We start from the raw sequence: 23037 nt of genomic DNA, 5'->3' as shown, positions 1-23037 counted from the left end.
AAAATATATAATAATTTAAATTTGAATCTACATATCATAAAACCGTTTCGTTGTGACACGGATTATTATTTAAAATCTGTTTTATCTTGAAATATTTATTTTATACATGAATTGATGCCAAGATGTGTGCGCGTGCTCAGCCCCTATTTTCCATTCTAAAAAGTTTCCATTTTTTGCACTTTGTATCCAAAACTGAGAATTGGAAAATGCAGCACGAGCTAAGGATTCTTCCAATCGATTCTTGATTTTACGACCTTCGTCCAATGCCTAAAAATATCCTTATTATTTGGGACTAATTAAATGATTCTAATTTGTAATCTATATAAACCTAGCTAATTTTTCTATTAAATAGTTACACTATAATATTATAATCAATTTAAGTGGAATGAACAGGTTATACCTGAAGAAATGTATTAGTTGCAGTATTGCGACCAGATAAACTCAAAGAATTAGCCTTTAGCAGCAACCATCTAGGCCATATAGATTTAAACATTTTAGAGTCACGTTCCAGACGCATAAGCTCTTTGTCGGCTAAAGATCTTAGTTCCATTAAGTCCACCACCTGAATATATGATATTATATACTTACTTCTTATATTTAAAAATAAATGATAAAATAAATTGAATAATGATTGATTGTTGTTGAGTGATTTTAATTTAAAAAAAATTTGACTTATTGTAGTGTAAAAAAGGACCATACCTTTTTTAAGTCATCCACTTTTCTTGCTAAACTTTCAAGCATTCCCTCGGCTAATCTTAAAGCACTAATAAGAGTTTTCAATGAACCATCATCATTATCATTACCACACCAATTCAATGCTTCACTTTCAAATCGTTTGGCCTTACGTTCGATATCTGCGCGAAGCCAATATGTCCATACTCCAACTACTAATCGCCTTCTGCTGTCCCCAGCAAGTTTTCCTGTTGTTATTGCATATTCAGCGAATCGACTTATTTCTTGAGGCGATTCCAATTGAAAGCCACAATCAAGAATCATGTCAATTGAGAGGGCATAATACCAAGTTTCGCAGTCAAGAGAGTTGTATGTTTGACTTAATTCTAACAAGAGCTTCACAACATCCACCGCTTCTTCTATTCGGCTACGACTTAATAATATGTAAAATAGGTCAGGTATGATGTCTATGGATACTTTGTCTGCGTGGAGAAATCGGCTAACAACTAATGCTCTAAATCCTGAGCGAACAGAAGCAGCGAGCTTAGCTCGTGCGCTGCGGGCGCGAAATGACGCCATAAATATTTTTCCGATGGCATAAAGTTCATGAGCTTCAATAGGTGAATCCAAGTTTTTCAAAGTATTTATAGCTAAACGTTCTATATTTTCAGTTAGTTCTGGTTTTCCATGATCAAGTTCAATTTGGATAGCGTTTGTGAATACGTCACATAGATCAACAATATTACATTCTACTCTTTGTGCCAAATATAGTGCGCGAAAGGCCGATACTCTTGCCGTTTTTATTTCGTCTAATGTGGAGTAAAGTATGGTAGCAACATTTAAACAGAAAATAGAATCTGATTTCATGAAAGAATCTTGCAAACGATATTTGTGACGCCTCAATTTAATAAAATTATATAAAAGTTTTAAATCCATATAGTCTGATATTTTAGTAAGGTTAATGCGGTAAATTTTGACCGCCTTTTCAATATTGATTTTAGCTGCCATTAATTTGTTACACATTAAATAGGCAGCAGCTTTTAAAGAATAAATTTTACCCAAAAATAGTTTTCTGTCAAATTCATCAATGTAGTCATTTGATTTATTACACAATTGTTCAGCTTCTTCTAGTTTTGGTATAGCGTTCTCACAGCTATTTGATAATATATTTAATCTACAACATTTAATGAGAAATTCTAATAACTTACACTTCAGGCCAGCTTCTGTAGCGTGATGTATTAGTTGTTCAAAAATTATTATGTTAAGTTCGGCACATGTACATCTATCAAAATTTGTACGAGATACACCTTTTTCTATTTTAATATTAAATGATTTTCTATCGTTGTTGTTTTCATTTATATTGTCTTCATCATCATCAATACCCAGATTTTGCCAATCAGTTTTATTATTTGCTTCTGTAACAGCTCGAAACATGTCAAACACTGTGTAACTCTTTATACTTTCAATACTGATGTCTCTAAAAATGAGTTTTGACATTGTGACTCGCTTTGACGATCTTCGTTTAACAGAGCTGTGGTTATTTGAATTTTGGTTAGATTTTAAAATAGATGTATATTGTAAACCTTTCCCTTCTATTTCAATTTTACTAGAATCACGTTTTGATAACATTTCACTCCTTACTAGCATAGTTTCTGTTGTATTTATTTCTTTTGATGCAATCTCTGATGTAGTTCTTTTGACATCACGGGAAGTAGAATTTCTTTCTGAATTTTGAGTAATATCTTCTTGTTCAACTTCATTTTCAGATTCATATTGTTCGTCTTCATCCCTTAAAACCCTAGATGTCCTATGATTTTCACTGTATGGAATATTTGGATGAAAACTCATAGAGGACTGAATAATCATCACTGTGCCGCCGCAATCCGGACACTTTTGTTTATGATTTTCTAAATATGTGACGATACGGGAGTGAAACTCTTTTTTTTGATTAAGTGGCAATAGGTCATAACAAGTTTTTCGGGAATTTTTATTCCTAAATTTCATGACTTTACAAAAAGCATATTTCGGAAGATCTTCATTTTGTTCTGGGTCAAAGTCGAAGGAACATTCGCAGGTCAAATGAGTTGGCAAAGAATAATCAGATACCACTGTTGCACTTGAAGCCAAATTGCGGTTGTTGTATTTATTTCTTACGTTTGCACATGAAAAAATGCGCATAGCAAAAAGTCTCTTTACAGCTTTTGCAGTAGTTAGTGGATTATTTTCATACATTATGTTTTCTAGCAGATCCCTGGATAGAACATTACCTATAACAGATGCAATTTTTAAAAGTAATTGTTGGTATGGCGTTAAGGAATCTATTTGGATCATTATTAATACATCTATGTTTTGTACATTGATATCAGTTTTTAATTCTTCTTTTATAGTCACAACGCATATTTTTATATCTCCTGTTGAATTATCTTGTATTAACTGATCCAGTAAAGGTTGATCAAATTCATTTAAGGCGATTGGGTGTAACAATGTAGATTCAGGAATTTGTAAGTCCTCATCTTTCCATTCGTCCAGGTTGTCATCCGTAACATTCTTTAGCTCCAATGCACCACTTGAAAACAAATGGACAATAAAACTTTCGATCAAACCAGGCATTCCGTTACACTTTATCCTAAGAGCATTGCATAGATCATTTGGTACAGCATCGACATCTAGTATTTGACAAGCAAGTGGTGCAATCCACGTAGAACCCAGTGGAGTTAGAACTATCTTCCTTATATTGTTACTTATAAATACACTGTAAAGCCAACTGTGAACAGTACTAAATTTTCCTCGAGTGACCGTAAATACGAGAAATATTTTCATAACGCCAAACATTATAGATATAAATTCCCACGATAATGGATCTAAATTTTGTAAATCATCTAAAAAGACGACACAAGTTTCGGGAATAGACATCGCAAGTTCTTTAAATACTATTTTGGCCTTTTCAATCTGCTCCTTTTCATTACGTGTGTTAAATCTTTCATTATAGGCAAATCGTACCTTTATGATATTATTCAAATAACAAAGATCATCCGTGTAAAATTTTAAAAGTTTAACAATTTTCTCCTCTTTCTCAAAACCTTTGACAGGTTGTTGTACCTCTAAGAGTTGGTCAATGATTTGACTTATAGCTAGATATTGAGTTGCGGCGTGAATAGAGGTCAATGTTACATAACAAACTTTGAGTTGTTTACTCTTTGCACTGCGTGCCATCCATTCTAGAAGTCTAGTTTTGCCCAAGCGAGGTTCACCTATAAGTAATAAAGCATCAAAATCACGGAATGGTAAATGGTAATCTTTAATCCAGTTATTAAAATAATCCATTTCATCGGCTCGATTTAATAACGGTGGAATCATAGGAATGTCAAATAACTCTTTCACACGAATTTCTTCTGTGTACTCATATATCTTTCCAGGCCTTACGATACCTTTAAGTTCAGTTGGTGGCTGTAGTGTGAAACCATTGCTCGACATTTTACTTTTTACAAAGGTTGCTTCATCACACGTGATTTTATTGCGGAATCCACACATAAATCTGGCGGCTTTATTAACAACGGCACCGATTACCGTAAATTCTCTACGAAGAGGATGTCCAACTACTCCACAATATACTTGTCCTGTTGTAACTCCTATGGATACTTCCATAACACCGTCCAATGCTGACAAAGATTTTTTTATACTGTAAGCACACTTCAAGGCTGCTTGGGCTTCAGATTCATGCTTAAAGCCTCGTAAACCAAATATCACTAAAATCATCACATCTTTATCAAAGAGAATTATTTTATTCACACATCCCATAGATTTATAAACGATTTCACACGTTATTTGATAAGAGTTGTTAACTATTGTTATAAGTTCGGGGAGAGGACATTCTCGTGGTTTAAGAGTCACAAACAGTATGGAAACTTGACGCATTTCCGTGAGATACTCTAAAGGCTGATGCGCGTCTATTTGTGTCAGTATAGGTCTTATCATAAATCTTCTGATTTCAGAACCAATATCTTTTTCTTCAGCGAGTAAAATTGTTTTCCGCAAACTTAAGATGTCATTTCGTTTTGATATGTCAGCAGCACTTAATTCAGTTGGTGCGCTATACAAAAAATCTGGAAGACTCTCAATAGAAATAAAAGGTTTTTTAATTTGCCGTATCATAGGTCCAAAGCCTAGAAAGGGTTTTGTGACATCTTTTTCGTGGGGATCGTATAATATTGACTTTATTGTAACATGGCCATCGTCATCAATAGTATGGTCGTAATTTCTGGAGTAACAGTGTCCCCACGCTGTTGGAGTTAGTTTTACTTCACCAGAGGCACAGACACTCTCAGCAGCTTTCGCTTCCAGTACGGGTAATCCGATTATAACATAATTCATATCTATACCACTTCCTATAGGAGCAAAAATTAAATTACCTGCTGAAATAGCTAGTTTCACTTTTAAATTAACTTTAACGTCAGTTTCATAGGAGCCAAAAGAATGCTGTATTATAAGAGCACATGCTATGGCAGTATGAATCGTGTGATTTATAAATGTTCTTTTATCCGTTTTCCATAGAGCTAAAAATGCATCTCCAGCGAATTTAATAACATCACCTCCGTGGCTATATATAATCTCTATGAGGGAACCTAGGTAGGTATTAAGGGTCACTGTTAATCTATATGTACCACCTTTTCCATAAGTGTTATATTTTTCTGATAAAGCTGTGTAGCCAGATACGTCAGCCATTAATAAGACTCCAACAAAACGATTGGCATTGGTTGTGTCAAATCTACAACAATACAGAATTTAATATTGGACTTAACAGGCAAAAATAATTCGAACTTCATCACATGCCCACCAGAGGTTATTTTTAATAAAGAAAATCCCTGCATATACTATATATAACTTACTTATTCATTAGAAGTATTTCATCAGGTACTAGCGTAGACAGTATTAATGTTTGTTTCTTATTAAGTTTTATTTCGACATCCTGATCCGATTTGTCTGCGCACACGCTCTTACGTACGAAAAATTCTTCAACCCAGTCTTTAAGCTCACCTGCGTTCGGTACATCGTCGTCTGAGTCTTCTTCTACTAAATCTTGATCTTTGCGAGATATTCTTTTTCCGTAGCTTCGCCATTTCTCGCTGTTTAGTACAAAATTCAAAGAGTTTCGTCGAGAACGTGTGCGCGGTCTTCGGAAATTCATTATGCGATTTTTATTTACATTATAATTTAGACTTTTAATACTAACATTATAACGTTCGATTTTATCTGATCTCTGGGGTCATGATTATTATGTCACTGTATAAAAGCCTAGTTTAGATTTTATATAATTAACTGTTACTTAAATCGTATATATCTAGTACAATAATTATTATAATTGTCAAATTATAAACGACATTATCCTATCGGATCTTTTTTATATTGATTTTTTTAAGCAACTAATTGGCAATGGGAAATTACATAACTAAAGACCACATGAAAGAGGTTTTTATTAATTAATTAAATAAATTAAATACGTTGAATATTTCAAAACGTCTAGAACTCAGATAATTGTCGAAATATACAGAACTATAATGGTATGAAACAGTTTTTAATAAACATTGAGAAAAGTATGAGGGCATTGAAGTTTGGTTGAAACGTCATGCAATGATTGATTTTTAGAGGCGTAGCGTAATTTTGATACAGGGCCCCCATAAGGTGGCCCTGTATCAAAATTTGTGGGGGACCATAAGTATAACGGTAAAAAAATACAGCTCATCAAATTTGTGGATCTAGGTCTTTAGGTGATTAATCAAATACGAGAAACTAGTCTGATTATAAATCTGGATTCTTTTTTTAGTGAATAGCTAAGATCCTTCTTACGATACATGCTTTAGGGGGTCCATATAGTCTTCGGGCCCCGTATAATTGAGGCGGCGGTAGCGATGCTATGTTAATGTTTCTTTTCAACAAGTCTATATTAATATAATACTCGTATAAGAAGTAAACGAGTCTGATAAGATGTTCCCATTGATAAGATGTTGTTAAGGGCACTCGAAGAAACACGTCACGTAAAATAAATTTAATTTGCAATTTTCAAGGTAAATGTAAAACAATCATATGACACGGTTGTGGCGCCATGTTCAGGCTTTTAAATAAACGGAGTTAAATAAGATTAAGTTATATCATTATACTATTACTATAGGTAACTAGCTGCGCCCCGCGGTTTCACCCGCGTAAGTCTCTATCCCGTAGGAATATCGAGATAAAAAGTTGCCTATATGATATTCCAGTTGTCCAGCTGTCTACGTATCAAATTTCATTGCAATCGGTACAGTAGTTTTTGCGTGAAAGAGCAACAAACATACACATACACATCCTTACAAACTTTCGCATTTATGATACTAGCTCTATCACTATGTTAATGATCATATTATACGTGTGTTAGACAAAATAAAAAAAAAGTTCATTTGAATACATATATAAATAAACAGAAAGCGGGATCGCAATATGTGTATGTATAGTTGATATAATATGAATTACATTTCCACGAATGGGAAAATAAAATGTAAAACAATGCACATGTAATGCTATTTAGATTTACACGTTCGTGCGAATAGCGAGGCGAATAACGAATACGATTGTTTTTGAACATGGTATATATACTATATGTACTAATAATATGCTACACGTTTGTTACATGTATGTCTCGAATATTGAAATGTCATGAGAAACAAGAAATAAAAGAAGTTTAAACAAATCTTGATCATCTATTTATTGAAGTAAAATGGGTCATAATAATTATGTAAAAAGAAACTTACAACGAATAAGTAAATAACTTTCGAATTAGAGAGGTATACCTGGAAATATTTCATCAATAATATGTAATAAATTCATGGTTCCACTATAAACATTAAGTCTCATGAATAAGAGTCGGCTAGTCATGTTGAACATAGCTCGGTATTAAATTTATCATACTAAAAAGCTATAATTATGTAAATATGTGGTTCGTATGAGGAACTAAAGCCCTTTCTGTTTATTCTTGCTTTGTCCAGATGCAGTAACGGTATTCAGTACTTGTTATTGTCACTACTATTGTGATTTCTATTAGGTTCTAACGCAGTGCAAGCCGACCATTAGACTGAGTGGTACATGTGTTGTGTTATAAGATTAATATTTCGATAATGGAACACGAAGATACGTTTTTAGACCGAGTATTGAAGATAGTAAAGGATGAATCGGCGCACCATTTACCGTTGATACAATTTAAACATCCGAAGGATTTGGAGGTAATGTTGATGGATATTTTATTCAAGGCTAGTGTACATTTTGCCGACAATTGTTAGCAATTAAAGTTTATGAGAGGCAATGATATCGATTTATTGAAGAAAGATGTATGCAATGTTCTCGAGTGCTTACAGATTATTATAATGTTTTATTTTTCTTTAATTAATAAATGTATTCTTATTTTAAAGTGACTATATATGGCAATAAAATATTATGTAAAGAGCCCTTGTTGGCTCAGTACTTGTATGCTAAAATGCTCAGGTTCGAACCCTTGTTTAAATCAACTTGTATTCAAATATGATATGAGGATGATGAACTGTATTGTGAAACTGTGAAAGTAAAAATGTATTTAGAAATTAAAAAATTTTTAACGGATTTTAAACGCATTTTATTCATTATATTATTAACCCGACGTTTCGAATACTTTACAGCGAGCGTGGTGAGAGAAGTGGAGAGGCGAGAGAACGGGGAGACCTCCCCCGTGACGCGTTTAAAATCCGTTAAAAAGTTTTTAATTTCTAAATGTATAATACCCGCGTAAAATCAAACACAAGTAAAAATGTAATCAAATTTTTATAAACACTCTCAGGATTCAAGTACGAAATGAAATATAGTTCCTCCAGTTTGAAAAAATATATTTCCATTTTTTTGTAGGAAATTCTTGGCAACGATATAGATATTTCCGAGCCCGTCGCAGATCAGGAGCTCGAGCAATCAGTCAGAAGGGTGTTGCAATATAGTGTCAAGACAAACAAACACACATTTAAAAACCAGTTATATGGAGGAACTGATCCGTATGGGCTGGCAGGAGCATGGATTGCGGAAGCTTTTAATACCAGCCAGTAAGTAATTATTATATGAAAATTTAGAAGTGGCCATTTCGTTCTGTTCTGGCTACCTCCTTGGTACAAAGATTTACAAAACACCGTACAGGCGTATACCTAGGAGTGTGTGTAAGCTATCTTGATGATAATTAAGATATCTTGGATGCGATCTCCTAATGAAAAAACAAATACAGGAGTGTATACACAATTGAACTATTGTGTGCCAGTAAGAAAGACCAATAAAATGTATATGTGAAATATATAAGCCTAATTCTACCGAGCTTCCTTCGCGGGAAATTTAGAATCTGGTGTAGAGAAGATATGCTACGTGATGACGCGATGAACAAACAACGTCGGTCACATCATATGCTCATAATATATTCCAGTACAAATATTGACAAACGGGTTGTTGAACTTTAAGATTGTGCAAATTGATTATTTTCAGTAGACCGAGGAAGTTTTAGATTGCTTATTGTATTTACTAAGATTTAGATATACATACTACTATAGCATTACTTGGAAATAATGAGATCTTTAGGTTTCTTTCGTTTCTTCGTTTATAATGTAAGTTGGATGAGCAAGATAGAAGGATGAAAGACTATCAGCGTTTTTCTTATTCCAGGTATACGTACGAAGTAGCTCCTGTGTTCACATTAATAGAGCAAAAGATGATTCAACATATTCTTCAGTTATTCGGCATTCCCAATGGGGACGGTATTTTTAGTCCGGGAGGCAGTATGTCCATGTTATATGCTATAGTTGCAGCCAGGTTCAGAGCTTTCCCGGAAGTTAAGTCCAAGGGAATGAGAGGTCTACCTGAAATGGTTATGTATACTTCGGAAGACGTAAGTATACTGATATTGATCATTATAATTTTGATTAGAGTTCATTTTTAAATTCATTAAATTCGTTACTTTTTACTCGTAGTTTATGCAGCATTTTTATTTATCTTATTTTGGGAGTCGAGCACACTCGTTCGTGAGTGGGGGAGTCGGAGGTCCGTATACTTTTCCTTATCCTCCCTAGTGCTTTCATTTATTCCTCTTATCAAACCGTTCTTATCCCCTTCCATTTGTAGAAGCATAAGGGCGTTTACCATTTGGCGATCCAGAAACTCCACACGTAGACATTAAAAAATAAATAACACATATGACTATTGTAAGCAAGGTGCCCTTTTTAACCTCCAACGCAAAATGTGGGCGGAGGTATTAGGTAATAAGTTTGAAGTCTGTTTGAACTTCATCCCGAACGGATGAAGCGATTTCAAATAAGTTTTCTTTTTGTATTAAATGTGACTTATGAGCAAGTGTTCTATAATATTCTTTGATTCATTTAATGAAAATATGTTGAGCCGTTTGGCGATCATCGGTTGCTTTCTAGTTAATCTGACTTCGTTTCTTATTTAAGGCTTGAAAGTACTATACACTATGTCAAATTTTAAATTTAAGATGACCGACAACACAAAATGGGGTCGGGGTTTTTTTAATTTAAATTTCATGTTATTGACTGTTGAAATATGATATCATATCGTACATCCGCAAATTGTATGCAATTAAAAAAATTATGCCAATGATACGTTTTAATTATGAGCAATTTATGAATCCACCAAAAACATATAATATATAATGTAAATTTTCTTCACGTTTTATGTTAGGTAAACAAATAAAAGCACAGAAAAATACACTGCTTTGAAGTAAAACCTTCTGAATTAACTGAGAACAATGTTTTCCAGAGTCATTATGCAATTAAAAAAGCATCGCATTGGCTAGGTTTTGGCACAGAGTGTGTTAGACAAATTAAATGCAATCAATGCGGACAAATGAATGTGGAGCAACTTGAAGCAGCTCTTAAAGAGGATTTGGGCAAAGAAAAAGTTCCTCTGTTGGTAAATGGAACCGCAGGAACAACGGTTTTGGGAGCTATAGATAACTTGGAAAAGATATCAGACGTGTGCAGTAGATATGGTGTATGGATGCATGTTGATGTAAGTAATTGGACTTATTCTGTTCAAATTTAGGTACTTTACTTGTTTCTTGTTACTTGACAGAAGCTTCAGAATCGATTGTATTTTAAAATGACAATTTGTGAACATTTGTTAAAGTGAGCATGAATAAAAAATATCAGTTTACGTTTGAGTTTTCTCAAACATAGAAAATATATTGATTTCCAATCTTATTGATAAAATTATATTTATTACAACCTTACAAATGGTTTCTATGTGATTCCCTTAATATAGTATAAGACGTGGTTTTGTAGGTAACTATTTAGTATTTAACTTTCAACGACCTTTATAAGTGTAAATTCCATTTATGCGTATCGAACTCCAATGCATTTCTTATCAATTTATGTTAGTAAATTTATTTTCAGGCATGTTGGGGAGGGACGCTGATTTTGTCACATAAATTTAGAACGATGTTAAAAGGAATTGAAAAGTAAGCATCCTGCTATTTAATATTACTAGCTTTCTGCCCGCGGTTTCACCCGCGTGGAATTCGGTTATATCGCTTTCATCCCCTATTTTAATCCCTTCTACCCTTTTTTCGCAATAAAAATATCCTATGTCTGTTCTCAAGGTCAGTTATATCTTCATACCAAATTTCATCAAAATCGGTTCAGTGGTTTAGGCGTGAAAGCGTAACAGACAGACAGAGTTACTTTCGCATTTATAATATTAGTGGGGATAAATGTGAAAGTTTGTAAGGATATGTATGTATTTGTTACTATTTCACGAAAAAACTACTGAACCGATTGCAATGAAATTTGTTACATAGATAGCTGGACAACTGGAATAACATATAGGTAACTTTTTATCCCGATATTCCTTCGGGATACGGACTTATTTAGTTTCTATAATAAGAAACGGTTTATAATTGAAAATTATTTATTAAAGTAACATAGACTCACTCATAAACAAATGAATTTTTAATATTGTTTAAGTAAGTTCAAGCAAATCGAGGTTATGCTCTGTACAATGTGTAAATGAAATTAAATGACTAGTCTGCGGCTTTATAACGATATTGTTAGATAAATTAACACCAACTTTTAGTTGTAATTCTAAGCGTTGCCTTTGATAGATAGTACTTGTATGCAGGTACGATCTTTTGGGAGAGACTAGAATTCAGTTGTATTAATTTGGTTCACACTGATTGATATGTTATTAAACCGCTGGCAAACTGTCAGAACAAGACCCAATTAAAAATGTGACCACACAGGAGGCACCAGCTTTCAAATAAAAAAGTATCTCCAAACGCGGTTCTTTGAGAAGAAAGTTATGGGGATCCAAAACAAAAAAAAAACACCAACCAACTGAGTACCATCTCCTTTTTTAAGTCGGGTAAATAAATTAAATTAATGTAACGGTAAAGGTGTAACGCAAGAACGGCTTTGTAACTCTCTGTAACTGTCTGTAAAAAAAAGTACGGATAATACAAAATTGTCAAAGGCATGTATTTCAACAATATAGTTCCATAATATATTTCTAGATGGCGCAAGTATGCTTATTTCATGTGACCAGATGTAAACAATGACTTTCTAACATAAATATACACCTACTTCTTAGATTTTTCGTCATAAAGATCGAAATAGAATAAGATACTCTAAAATAAATCGAAAGCGAATTTTCGATATTTAAACAACTATCTATTGCTATGTTTCAGGGCAAATTCAATATCATGGAATCCACACAAAATGGCAGGCGCGCCTCTGCAATGTTCGTTATACCTGCTCAGGGAGAAAGGACTGTTGCACGAAGCGAATGCGGCTTCTGCGCAATATTTGTTCCAACAGGACAAATTCTACGACGTTCGGTACGATACCGGCGATAAGAGCATACAGTGTGGGAGGAAGGTAAGTGTTTGGCAACACAACGTTATAAGAATAAAAGAGAAATCAAAAATCGCTTTAGCATACCTCTATGTAGTATTCATGTCTCTATGTAATATATTTCTATGCAATAATTCACATGATACGTATTAACATTACACATATATGTTAAATAAAAAAATGAACCTTTTTGAAACACGTTTTCCTCATTCTCAAGCTGATTTTGATCAAGCTGATTTTGTACTTCGTCCCTCGCACAATTTTGAATAAAAGTAACAGGGAAAATGTAATGATCTATTTACTTCATTTCTTAATTAATTCTCAGTTAATACAGAGAACTTTACAGGTATTTATTAACTATGTTTTAAGAATGAAATAAACGATTTATTTATTTCTATTAATCCTTTATTACCCAAAGTACATCAAAGTCGGTTATGTTAAACTAAAATGTACTGTATTGTGCTACTGCTTACATACAGATTTTAATTAAAAGATTAACCGAAATATTGACGTTATTTTGATAATTTGCACTGTTGCCAAACATTCCAGATAGACGCTTTCAAGCTGTGGATGATATGGAAAGCTCGAGGGGACATCGGTTTGAGTCATATGATGGACTACACTATGGAGTTAGCCGAGTTTTGTATGGAGAAGGTCGCAGAGAAGCCCGGCTTTCGGCCCGTTTCTGCACCGATACAGTGCCCTAATGTTTGCTTCTGGTATATACCTACGTTCATGAGGCATCAGAAGGAAGATGAAAGTTGGTGGGAAGTTATGCATAAGGTACGTATATATGCGTTTATATATAAACACACAATTAATTGCTTTTTTATAAAAAAAATTAGTAGTGTAATTAAACGCACGGTACGCAACATTTTAACTTATTAGATTAACGTCAAACGAAAGGATAACGTTAAACTAACAAATTGTTTATTTTGTTGTTAAAAAACAAGTTTTCAGTATGATCATGATATGAATCAGCCGCTTCATATTATTTTAATTTGCTTTCTATTAACCTTGTCTCAAGCTAAATGAAGCTTAGAACAAACTTCTAAACGGATGTTAAAAAACTGCGGCCGCAATAAATGTAAAAATTTAATTATTTTTACATTTTTTGTAAAAATTTTTATTTTTTTAATTATATTATTCATAAGACTTTTCTTTATTTCAGGTAACACCAAAGATAAAGGAATTACTGACGATAAGTTCCCGCCTCATGGTGGCCTACTCTCCTCTACGGCAATACAAGAACTTCTTCCGAATGCCATTCACATTCCACCCGCGACTTGAGGAGAAACAGATCTTGGATATGCTACAAGCTATCGAGGACTGCGGCGAAATGATAACCATAGACATGTTGTGATGTACACGAAAAGTAAAATAAAAGGCGAATCTAAATAAATGATTAAACAAGATTTGGATTATATGTCAAATAAGTCTGGACAAAGCATGTGATTGTGCATCTGCCTCTGACTGTGCAAGCATCTGATTGTGACTAACAAATTCATTTATTTTAATTTTTTGTACTTCTTCATTCTGATGAAATGTATTTTTTTTACTTTAAAAAAATACCGATGTTTGCATTATGCAATGTATGTCTTTAAGATATAATAATTTATTGTGTACACTCTATTTCATTTACTGCTTATTTATTTTTATATGGCCATTATCGTTCTACTACTATATATAGGACTTTTAAAATTCCTGGCGGCAGCATTTTCCTGGGTTTCCATGGTCCTTTAAATTTGGTACATTAACGGACTACTATTTTCAAAACTGAATAATATTCTCTCAAAGCTGTGGTGTTATATAATATATGTAAATTACGTGCCCCATTTTAATCATATTTGCACACCATGTGCAATTTGATCCAAGTTAAAAGATAGGGGGATAGTTTATATTATTTCAATTACTATAAATGCCTACCCGGGCGCAGCCGGGGCGAGCAACTGTGGCATAAACTTTAAAACCATCTATAAAATATTTTGGACAAATTAAAAACATAACACATTTGCATATATTTATTCTCAAAGTGCACTAAAACACAGTATTAGCCAATATCCACTCCAAGTACATATCGACCTTAGTGTACAGGCCGGGGTGCGCCGGCTCGCCGCAGCGCACGCCCCACGACACCACGCCTATCACGGACCAGCGGCCGCTCGACATTTGGTACATTAGCGGACCGCCACTGTCACCCTGGAGAAAAACCATTAAATAATAATAATAAAACCCGCAGGTCACCTTATGGCAAGTTGACGGCGAACAGTGCCCCCGCGGTTCTTAGTTCTCCCGGCGGAGGTGCCTGCCTTTACCTCACCACAACACATTTCTCTAGCTTTTCGCTGGCCACAGGGCCAACACGCAGAGGCCCATTATAATCAACTTTATGAAGTAGATGTTACAGATTACATTGCAGCTCTTTCAACTAATATAAAATACTGGAAAATGTATAAACATTCTGCAGTTTCGATAACTTATATTGTAGTTAATAAATAGTATATTCTACCTGACAGGCATCCTTGCCTCCTTCGCGACCTCCTGCGCAAATAGTTTCATCGAACACAGAATCCGTGAAAGCTTTCACGCATTCCTCGTGTCTCCACACCGGCACTGACACCTCCATGAGGACATCGCTGTGAGGGCCTCCGTAGAACTGTGTTCCCCAACCTAGAACAAAAAAAAATGAAAAACTTTTATCACAATTAGATTCCTAGTAAGTTTGTTCAGTGGCTGATGTGTTACAATCACAAGAGTGAAAAATGTTTTTCAGGGCAAAATATCTAGATCTGCAGCTCACTTTACGTGTTTTGTAGGTGGATGGGTTTTGTGTGCAGATTGTATGGGTTTTATCTCTGAAGGAGTTAATAAAGATTAATAAAGACTAAGGCTAAAAAGTGTGATCGGATTCCTAAAAAATTAACATTATATGAGAATTTGGAAAGATTGACAGAACAACAGAAATTCGCAGATTATCACTTTTTCTATGCAAGCCTTGATAGTTTCATTTAAGCAAAACACCCATTACATACCAATAATAGTAGCAATTTCATTATCCAACTGTATTCCCCTTGGTGGCAAACAAATCGGCCATACATATGTGTTAAACACAGTTGGTCTGTGCAGCTTCAGGATGGCCACGTCATTGTGGTAGTTTGAGGAGTCGAATAGCTCGTGCTGTCTTATTTCTATCACTTTGAAGTTGTATGATCGGGAGTCGTTGCTTCTTCGGAAATCGTATTCGCCGAGGCGCACGGATAATTCTTCTGCTTTCCAGCTGCAATAGTATAACAATCTTAAGAAATAGCTAAATTTCCTACGAAGATGGATGTATAGAAGCAGTTGCCCAAACTGTTTTACGAATATAATAATTATTTTAACACTACTGCAACACATACACAACAAAACTATTCGTCATAAGTGGTCTTATTTCTCTGATATGGTATGTCGTATTATAATTACAAATCTGCAAAAAGAAGCTTTCATTTGAGGAAAATGCACTATATAACATTTTTTTTGTAGTAAGGGCTAGTTTCCAATTCAAAATTGAACAGTTAAAAGAATGAAGTTTTTGTATTTTTCTAATAACACATATCAATAACATCACAACAACACATCTCAAAATAACTGTCTACCTATCTATGTAGGAAACATGTTTTTTTAATCTAGTACAATTTAGTATAATTTTGACGAATATACTATCAGACAACCTATATAAAGAGAATACAGAGTTTCTTAGTCTTAGCAATACCGTCTAGTGCAATGTGCGGCAGTCAACACGTGTCGGTCGGTGATGAGGGCGCCCCCACAGTACTGCTCGAAACCAGGCGGCGTGATGGACGCCATCCAGGGCCACTCGCGAGGGTTGGCCGGTCGGGCACCCGTCACGCGACCTTGCGCTCTAGTGCTTAAACCGCACCCTGAAATGGTGATGTAAATCTATGGAGTTATGGGGGTGATGATGATAAATGAAAGTATAGAAGTAGATAGAAATGTGAAGACTTGTATAGAGGAGGTGTAATAATTAGAGAATGGAGAGGAGAGTAGGTACAGTGCAGTAGAATCAGGTGATAAAACCTATATAGCAATGTATAGAATGATGAAATTGAAGGGATGGTCTATTGTAAAAGGCATGTTCGGATAGCTTGTTTAAGGTCTGTATTGTGTCTTGAAAATGAATTGAAGATTTATGGCAAAATATTGGCCAGGAATTGGTAATATAAAATAGATGATTGTATGAGTGTGTTTAAATTGTTTGCAATCTTAAAAAGACAAATGAGCAAATAAAAATGATTTGGAACTAGTGATAAATATAATAAAATAGCAACTTACGTTCAATACAAAATAAAAAATCGGCAACTGGGGTATAAATAAAAGACGTTGCTATTCAAAAATTCTTTAATGCTTTACACACCTCTGTTATCTGCGTTGGATATTTTTTGGCTGACTTCATCTTCATCTCGCGGTGCGGTGGCAGGTAAGTCTCCTGCTAAAGCTTCGGGGGCGGCTTCGCCCATACCATCTGGGCAGCAAGTACCGATTGATCTATGGAAAATAAGTGTTAAATCGATACACTGCTATTGAGAATTTATATAAGATTTTGTTTTAAAACACCGGTAGAACTGAGACAACATAATGTAAGAATGACTTCTCCAACCATATTGTCCAACCTTTTCCCTTTCTACACTTGTCAAGGATCGGTGACAATACAATAACTTCACGAGTTAATCTTATTATCATGACTGATTTGTTTAGGAATAAATAATTAATCTACTGAAGTATCCTCTGTATAAGAAGCAAGTGAGAAAATTTACTTGTTTTTAAGAATGTTTTTTAGTTTTTTTAAACAATGTTTATTTTTTTATTGTATCGGTTGGATGCATACAAGATATTAAATATATATTAGTAGCGGTCCGCCCCGTGGCTTCAGCCGTAGTACATATATAGCCTATAGTCTTCCCCAATGAATGGGTACTCTAACAGTGAAATAATTTTTCAAATTGGATCAGTAGTTCCTGAGATTAGCGCATTCAACCAAACAAACAAACTCTTCAGCTTTATAATATAAGTAAAGATTAAACAAGTTAAGTATCTATTACAAATGAATATAAAGTTTTAGGCAAAATATTGCAGGTACACAATACTCACGAATGTTGTATAATACAGATATAGTCCATAAACTTCATGAAGTCTCGCTTGAACTCATCTTGAATACAATAGTGTAAATGCCGGCAGTGGCCTGTTTTGCCATTCGGGAGCAGGCAGGCTTGGTAGGGCACATTTGGCTGTAAGATAAACATAATTTGTACTATAATCCTCTTACTAGACGCAATGATGAGCTCATTGTGTGGTAGATAATGTTATCTGCGGCTAAAAGTAGCGCGGATTCAAATAGTGCAGTGCAGTTTAAAATATTTTTATAGATTTTTGTTATATTGGAAAATACTATGAAGGATCTATGTTATAATTTTTTTATAACGCTAGAAGTTAGGTATAATAAGATGTAACAACAGCGACATAGATGTTTTACCAACCATCAGTCTTTTAAATAAAACAACGTTTTCGAAAACCACAACATTAAAGAATTTTATACAATATTCTTTAAGTAACAATATATACTCCATGCATAAAATTTAAATATTGCAAAATAATGAAAGCGATCATTCACTGCGAATATTAATAACTCATGTTTATTTTAATATGTCAGCACCTTCAGCCACGCATATTCACAAATTACGCTGACATAGTAATTCATTATAACCACCAAATTCAAGATCAAGCCGATATCAAACAATACGTATATATACTTATATTATACTGTATAAATACAATACGTATATACAATTATGACGCGCGGTTTCATACAAAACCACGAACATAATATACTTGTATCCGATATTTCTACCATTAAGGCAGTGGCGTTAGCACCCAGGCTACACCAGGGCTCCCTAATTTGTGTATTATAAACAATGTCCAGCTTTCCTTTCCAAAAAATTAGATGCAAGGTAACTGATTATTAGATTTAATTGTTTGATTTAAAAAAGCAGCCTTTGTTTGATTCTGAGTCTTTAACTTTTTTAATTCCAAAATTAGCTTAGCTTTTTTAGATTCAGCCACGAAAGCAAGTAAGACGGAATTTCGCATTTATAATATTAGTTTATAGTTATAATTCATTCCGATATTATGCAGATTAGGACACGCGGACGGTGCGTGGGAGGCGCCACACGGGCGCCAGACTTGAACTCAAATCTCACATAATTGAATTGCCCACTCTCTCCGATTTGATGATCATTCAAACTGCTTTTGCAATAGTGATGAAAATGTTATGCTTGCTTGACTGTGGCGCCGGTGTTAAATGGATGTCCTGCTGTTTTATTTGCGTGTTTTAAGAAGTATTGGTAAATAATTAAGCTAAAATATGTTATTTTATAGGTTATTAATTTTACTTCAAATTCAAGTTTTAACAAAAATGTATCATTATGAATTCTTTGAAATCTTGTTAGCTTTAAAATAGGTACTCTGTGAATACTTATTTTAAAGCTAACACCAATATACAAAAATACATTTAATAAATTACAGTAATATATTGTTCTAATGGAGATAATATTTTATATTCGCAAGTTCCTAGTTAATTCTGGTCTCTGCTCTAATTCTTTTATGGAGAACGACTACAGGGCTCGACCAATATGAATAATTATCAAAATTTTACGTACAAACCAAAAGCAGATATCATTTACCTGATTCTTGTTCAGTTCGACGAATCGTTTGGTTCGGCCGTGACCGATGTGCATGCCACCAGCGGCGACTAAATCATGCCATGATGGATCCAATTCATCAGCTGTAAAATATATTGTAGTGTCTATAATATTACGTACCATTTTTTATTGGATTCAATTTAATTTGCTGACAAATTTGTGGCCGGTAGTCATCCTTGGTATTTGTAAAAACATAATTATAAAACAAATACATGCAATTATAATCATACGAACAAAACGCACAGAACATATTTCCTAGCTTGTACTACCTATAGCTGATGATATACACCTTTATTTCGTCACCAAATGGAACTTATAATAACCCATAAGGCAATAAAATGTTACCGCATGGTTATAATTTAGCGACCATTAACAATTAATATGTATGACTCGAACAAATCAACAACCTGCGTGTTATGATTTAGTGTGATTAACGTGCTATGATAATAAAATTGATTGAGCAAATATGTTTAAATAGAGAACATTTGAAATTATATAAAAACACAATTAATTTTGATCTTTAAACTTAATAGTTTTAAAGGGCTGTTTGTATGCAATGAACGATACCATTTCGGAATCTTAATGAAACACGCATGTGTTTTCGGAATTTGGATGGGATGACCATATATTTTTTTTATACCGTGTTAGAATAAAGCTAATATAAAAGTAAGCAAGCCATGAAATTTGAGTTACATTTCTGTTAAAATAAACTATGGATGCGCGCCATGAAATTATTGTTTCAATATTGCTTGAATAATGTAACAAAATAAATTGAAAAAATTCTTTCATTTGAAGTATTACTTGTGGTTTTACCTATAGAAAGAATGGCGACGGTATAGTTTTTTCTTTGAAATTCTATTTCTTCTAACTTTCATTCTATCTCAATTAACCATTTGTCGTAATTTTAAATATAGATGACTAGCACAGAGAATTCATGCAACTCGATTATCTTACAATATTTTATATAGGCTAGTACAGTATTATGTAATCTGTGATATAGGCATATAAAGTATTATAAATAAATAAATAAATAGATAAATAAACGGACAGATAGTCACAAAATTGTCAAATTTACATATTGTGTTTTATAGTATATTTAAACGCATTGCTGAGATTTTATTTTCTATTTGTATTTATTTTTACAATTGTTTATAGCGACGTTTCTATTTCAAGACCTCAAATTCATGAATTGCGATAAGTGTCCGGTTTGAATTTAGTTGATGAATTAACGAAATGGATTATTTCTCTTTCTCTCCGTAAATTTGGAGCAACGTCTATTTTGCTTTGCAGACGTAACGGCTAGGTAAAAAAAACAAAACGTATACCTAATTCTGCAGATATACAAACTAAAATTATGTCTATGACCGTATAAAAATAAAAAGATCTTACAAATTAGGCTAGATCCCTCAGCGCTCAGCACCGCCACAAATATTGTCAGGAGGAACAACATGGTGGAAGACCTCCCAGCAACTAAATCATTATAAATTCATAATTGGGACGCCGGATGTTAGTCGTGATATATAATCCACAGGAAGTTACTTTGATAGCTCAAAACGTATCACCGCAAATTTTTATTTATTTTCGCATATTATATTTTATAAATTAATTAGTCGTAGGCGAGGAATTTTAACATGAAAAGCATTGTTCAAAACGGCATAAATATATAAACACTCCTGAGTATTTTAAAATCAATTTGTATGATGCTTTATGATAGGCAAGCTCGTAATTGAACTTATCACTAATCACTAACATAACCTATAAAGATACCATTTGCATCTACGTATATATGGTAAGTGGTATTTAAAAATACATAACTGTATGATTTAATACGCATAATAAATGACTGCTTCAGGCGCAACTTTATAAATACACAAGGCTTGATACCATATATGAAAAATTGAAAATTCAACGACCTTTAATTCGTAATCTAGTGACCGAAAGGGCCTTGATATAAACAGACTGCTTGTAGTATTGCTAATGTCTGATGTAATTTTAATTATAATTTATAAATGGTACATATTGGTGCTATTTATTGGAGTTACAACGAGTATGAGTTTGTACTGTTTATGAGACAATTTATTTTGAATCTGAGACCTCGTATAACGTAGGTAAACTTTCCTGCGTAAATACGAGTATCTCGTAGGCTATAAATCATAATGTAGAATCATTCAAGAAGCTTGTAGGTGTAAACAAACCAAGCAATTCATCGAACAATAGCTCTAAAATAAATCGTAACCAGCAATTATAAATAATATGAACAGATAAAAGGAATAGTGAATACGTCGTAATAACGTGGAGTGAACACATGTTGTGGGCGCTCGTAAAATCCCTGCTATTCAATTATACAAGTAATATTAACTGTGTGGCGAAATCAAAATATTACTCGGCATTCCTCTGAGTAATTGTTTAGGCTAAGCGAGATTACTTGAATATTTCAACGCCCATTAGCGGCGTGGGCGGCGAAGCCTTATCACTTGATATCTTTTATGACACTTTGACGTTACGATGTATGCGATTAGGTATCAGTTTTGCGTGAACAAATTTATTATCCGAAAATTTGTATTCGGTACACAACTAGCTGGAATTAGACTTGATTTATTTAAGGACGAATTGTTCTATTATTAGACCACAAGGTGCCAACGTTTGCAAATGCCGTCCAGTTCTGTTGTTGCATAATCTTCGGTAGCGTAAAAGTATGAAGCTGGAATGTGGAGCTAATTTGTAGGTTTTGAAACAATTTATTAATAGCTGCATTTTAAAACACGTACAATTTGCGTAATAATAAATGGTCACCTCACCTTTATAGTATGGTCGACGGCGATTGCGCTGCACTTTTTAAGATATGTTCTGTAAGTGAAACGAGTTTATATTTTTCTATGGATATTTCTTTTGTAGTATCTTAAACAATATTCAATTTGACATACTGCAGAATTAACATTCTCTTCGACATTTATTTCTTAGGACAAACACTAAGCCACCGGCCACTTCAAACGATTTACCATTGCATGAATTGTTACCCATATTCAGGTATTACCAAATTGAATTCATTTCCGTTGATAATTATTGGTTGTAATTAACCGTTAAGGTAATAAATTGACAATGGCGCCGGCGCAGGTGGACAGTCCACAAGGCCTTAATGCAAATACCGAACGCTAATGCTTTTCATACCTTCAATTTGGTCCAAAATGCCTTAAGCTATAGGCCGTAAACGACTGATTACAATATTTATCCTTTGAAACCACCAATTTGAGTAAACATCGATATAATCAATGGCAACTTCGATGTATGGTGCCTCGTAATGATAGTCTATGACTAGAGCATGGATTAGAGTCAACAAATTAGGTTCGCACCAATCATGCAACGAGTCGATACTTATTGCATGTTACAAAGAAACAAACTACGCATTCCTTGTGAAGTATTGTCCATTTTCAATTTGTCAATTAATATATATTGCATATAAATGGAAATTATATAGATAGCTACTGGCTATATTAGTTAATGCATTTATCGACCTGAAGCAGTGGCGTGACTGAAAGAGATAATTTATCCAACGTTATGTGATGCCTTCCAATAATTCTTTTATTTATATTGATGACCACGTCCTTGTTAAGAGATATTCGTAATTAACAATAATACATGTATATTGTTAATTTGTATTTGGATAATAAAAAATACAATCCCTTTTATTGATAAAGAACGCAAGTCATACGAACGCA

The 23037-nt window shown here is 33.9% G+C and overlaps 3 protein-coding genes across 3 annotated transcripts; 1 reads left to right on the top strand and 2 right to left on the bottom strand.

Annotated features, from left to right (window-relative positions):
• Positions 1–102: 102 nt before the first annotated feature.
• LOC119829054 (adenylate cyclase type 10-like) lies at positions 103–5857 on the bottom strand (the record flags this gene model as incomplete). Its single annotated transcript, XM_038351419.1, has 5 exons — positions 5559–5857; positions 2528–5437; positions 700–2479; positions 401–562; positions 103–267 (listed from the first exon to the last, which is right to left on the bottom strand). Coding segments are annotated over exons 1-5 (5316 nt in total), but the record flags the coding sequence as incomplete, so codon positions are not given.
• Positions 5858–7703: 1846 nt separating this feature from the next.
• LOC119829106 (glutamate decarboxylase 1) lies at positions 7704–14203 on the top strand. Its single transcript, XM_038351490.1, has 8 exons — positions 7704–7922; positions 8575–8762; positions 9367–9589; positions 10477–10728; positions 11112–11176; positions 12401–12590; positions 13116–13349; positions 13738–14203. The coding sequence occupies exons 1-8, from the start codon at positions 7818–7820 to the stop codon at positions 13927–13929; spliced, it is 1449 nt and encodes a 482-aa protein (XP_038207418.1). The 5' UTR covers positions 7704–7817; the 3' UTR covers positions 13930–14203.
• A 370-nt stretch (positions 14204–14573) lies between these two features.
• Positions 14574–20849, bottom strand: LOC119829079 (venom protease-like). Its single transcript, XM_038351455.1, has 8 exons — positions 20711–20849; positions 19304–19404; positions 17715–17851; positions 16981–17111; positions 16318–16486; positions 15599–15843; positions 15076–15236; positions 14574–14765 (listed from the first exon to the last, which is right to left on the bottom strand). The coding sequence occupies exons 1-8, from the start codon at positions 20769–20771 to the stop codon at positions 14604–14606; spliced, it is 1167 nt and encodes a 388-aa protein (XP_038207383.1). The 5' UTR covers positions 20772–20849; the 3' UTR covers positions 14574–14603.
• Positions 20850–23037: the final 2188 nt, after the last annotated feature.

Source organism: Zerene cesonia, chromosome 9 (genome assembly GCF_012273895.1).
Source record: "Zerene cesonia ecotype Mississippi chromosome 9, Zerene_cesonia_1.1, whole genome shotgun sequence".
Lineage (NCBI taxonomy): Eukaryota > Metazoa > Arthropoda > Insecta > Lepidoptera > Pieridae > Zerene > Zerene cesonia.
Note: the sequence above shows the minus strand (reverse complement) of the source record. Positions and strands in the feature narration are given on the sequence as shown.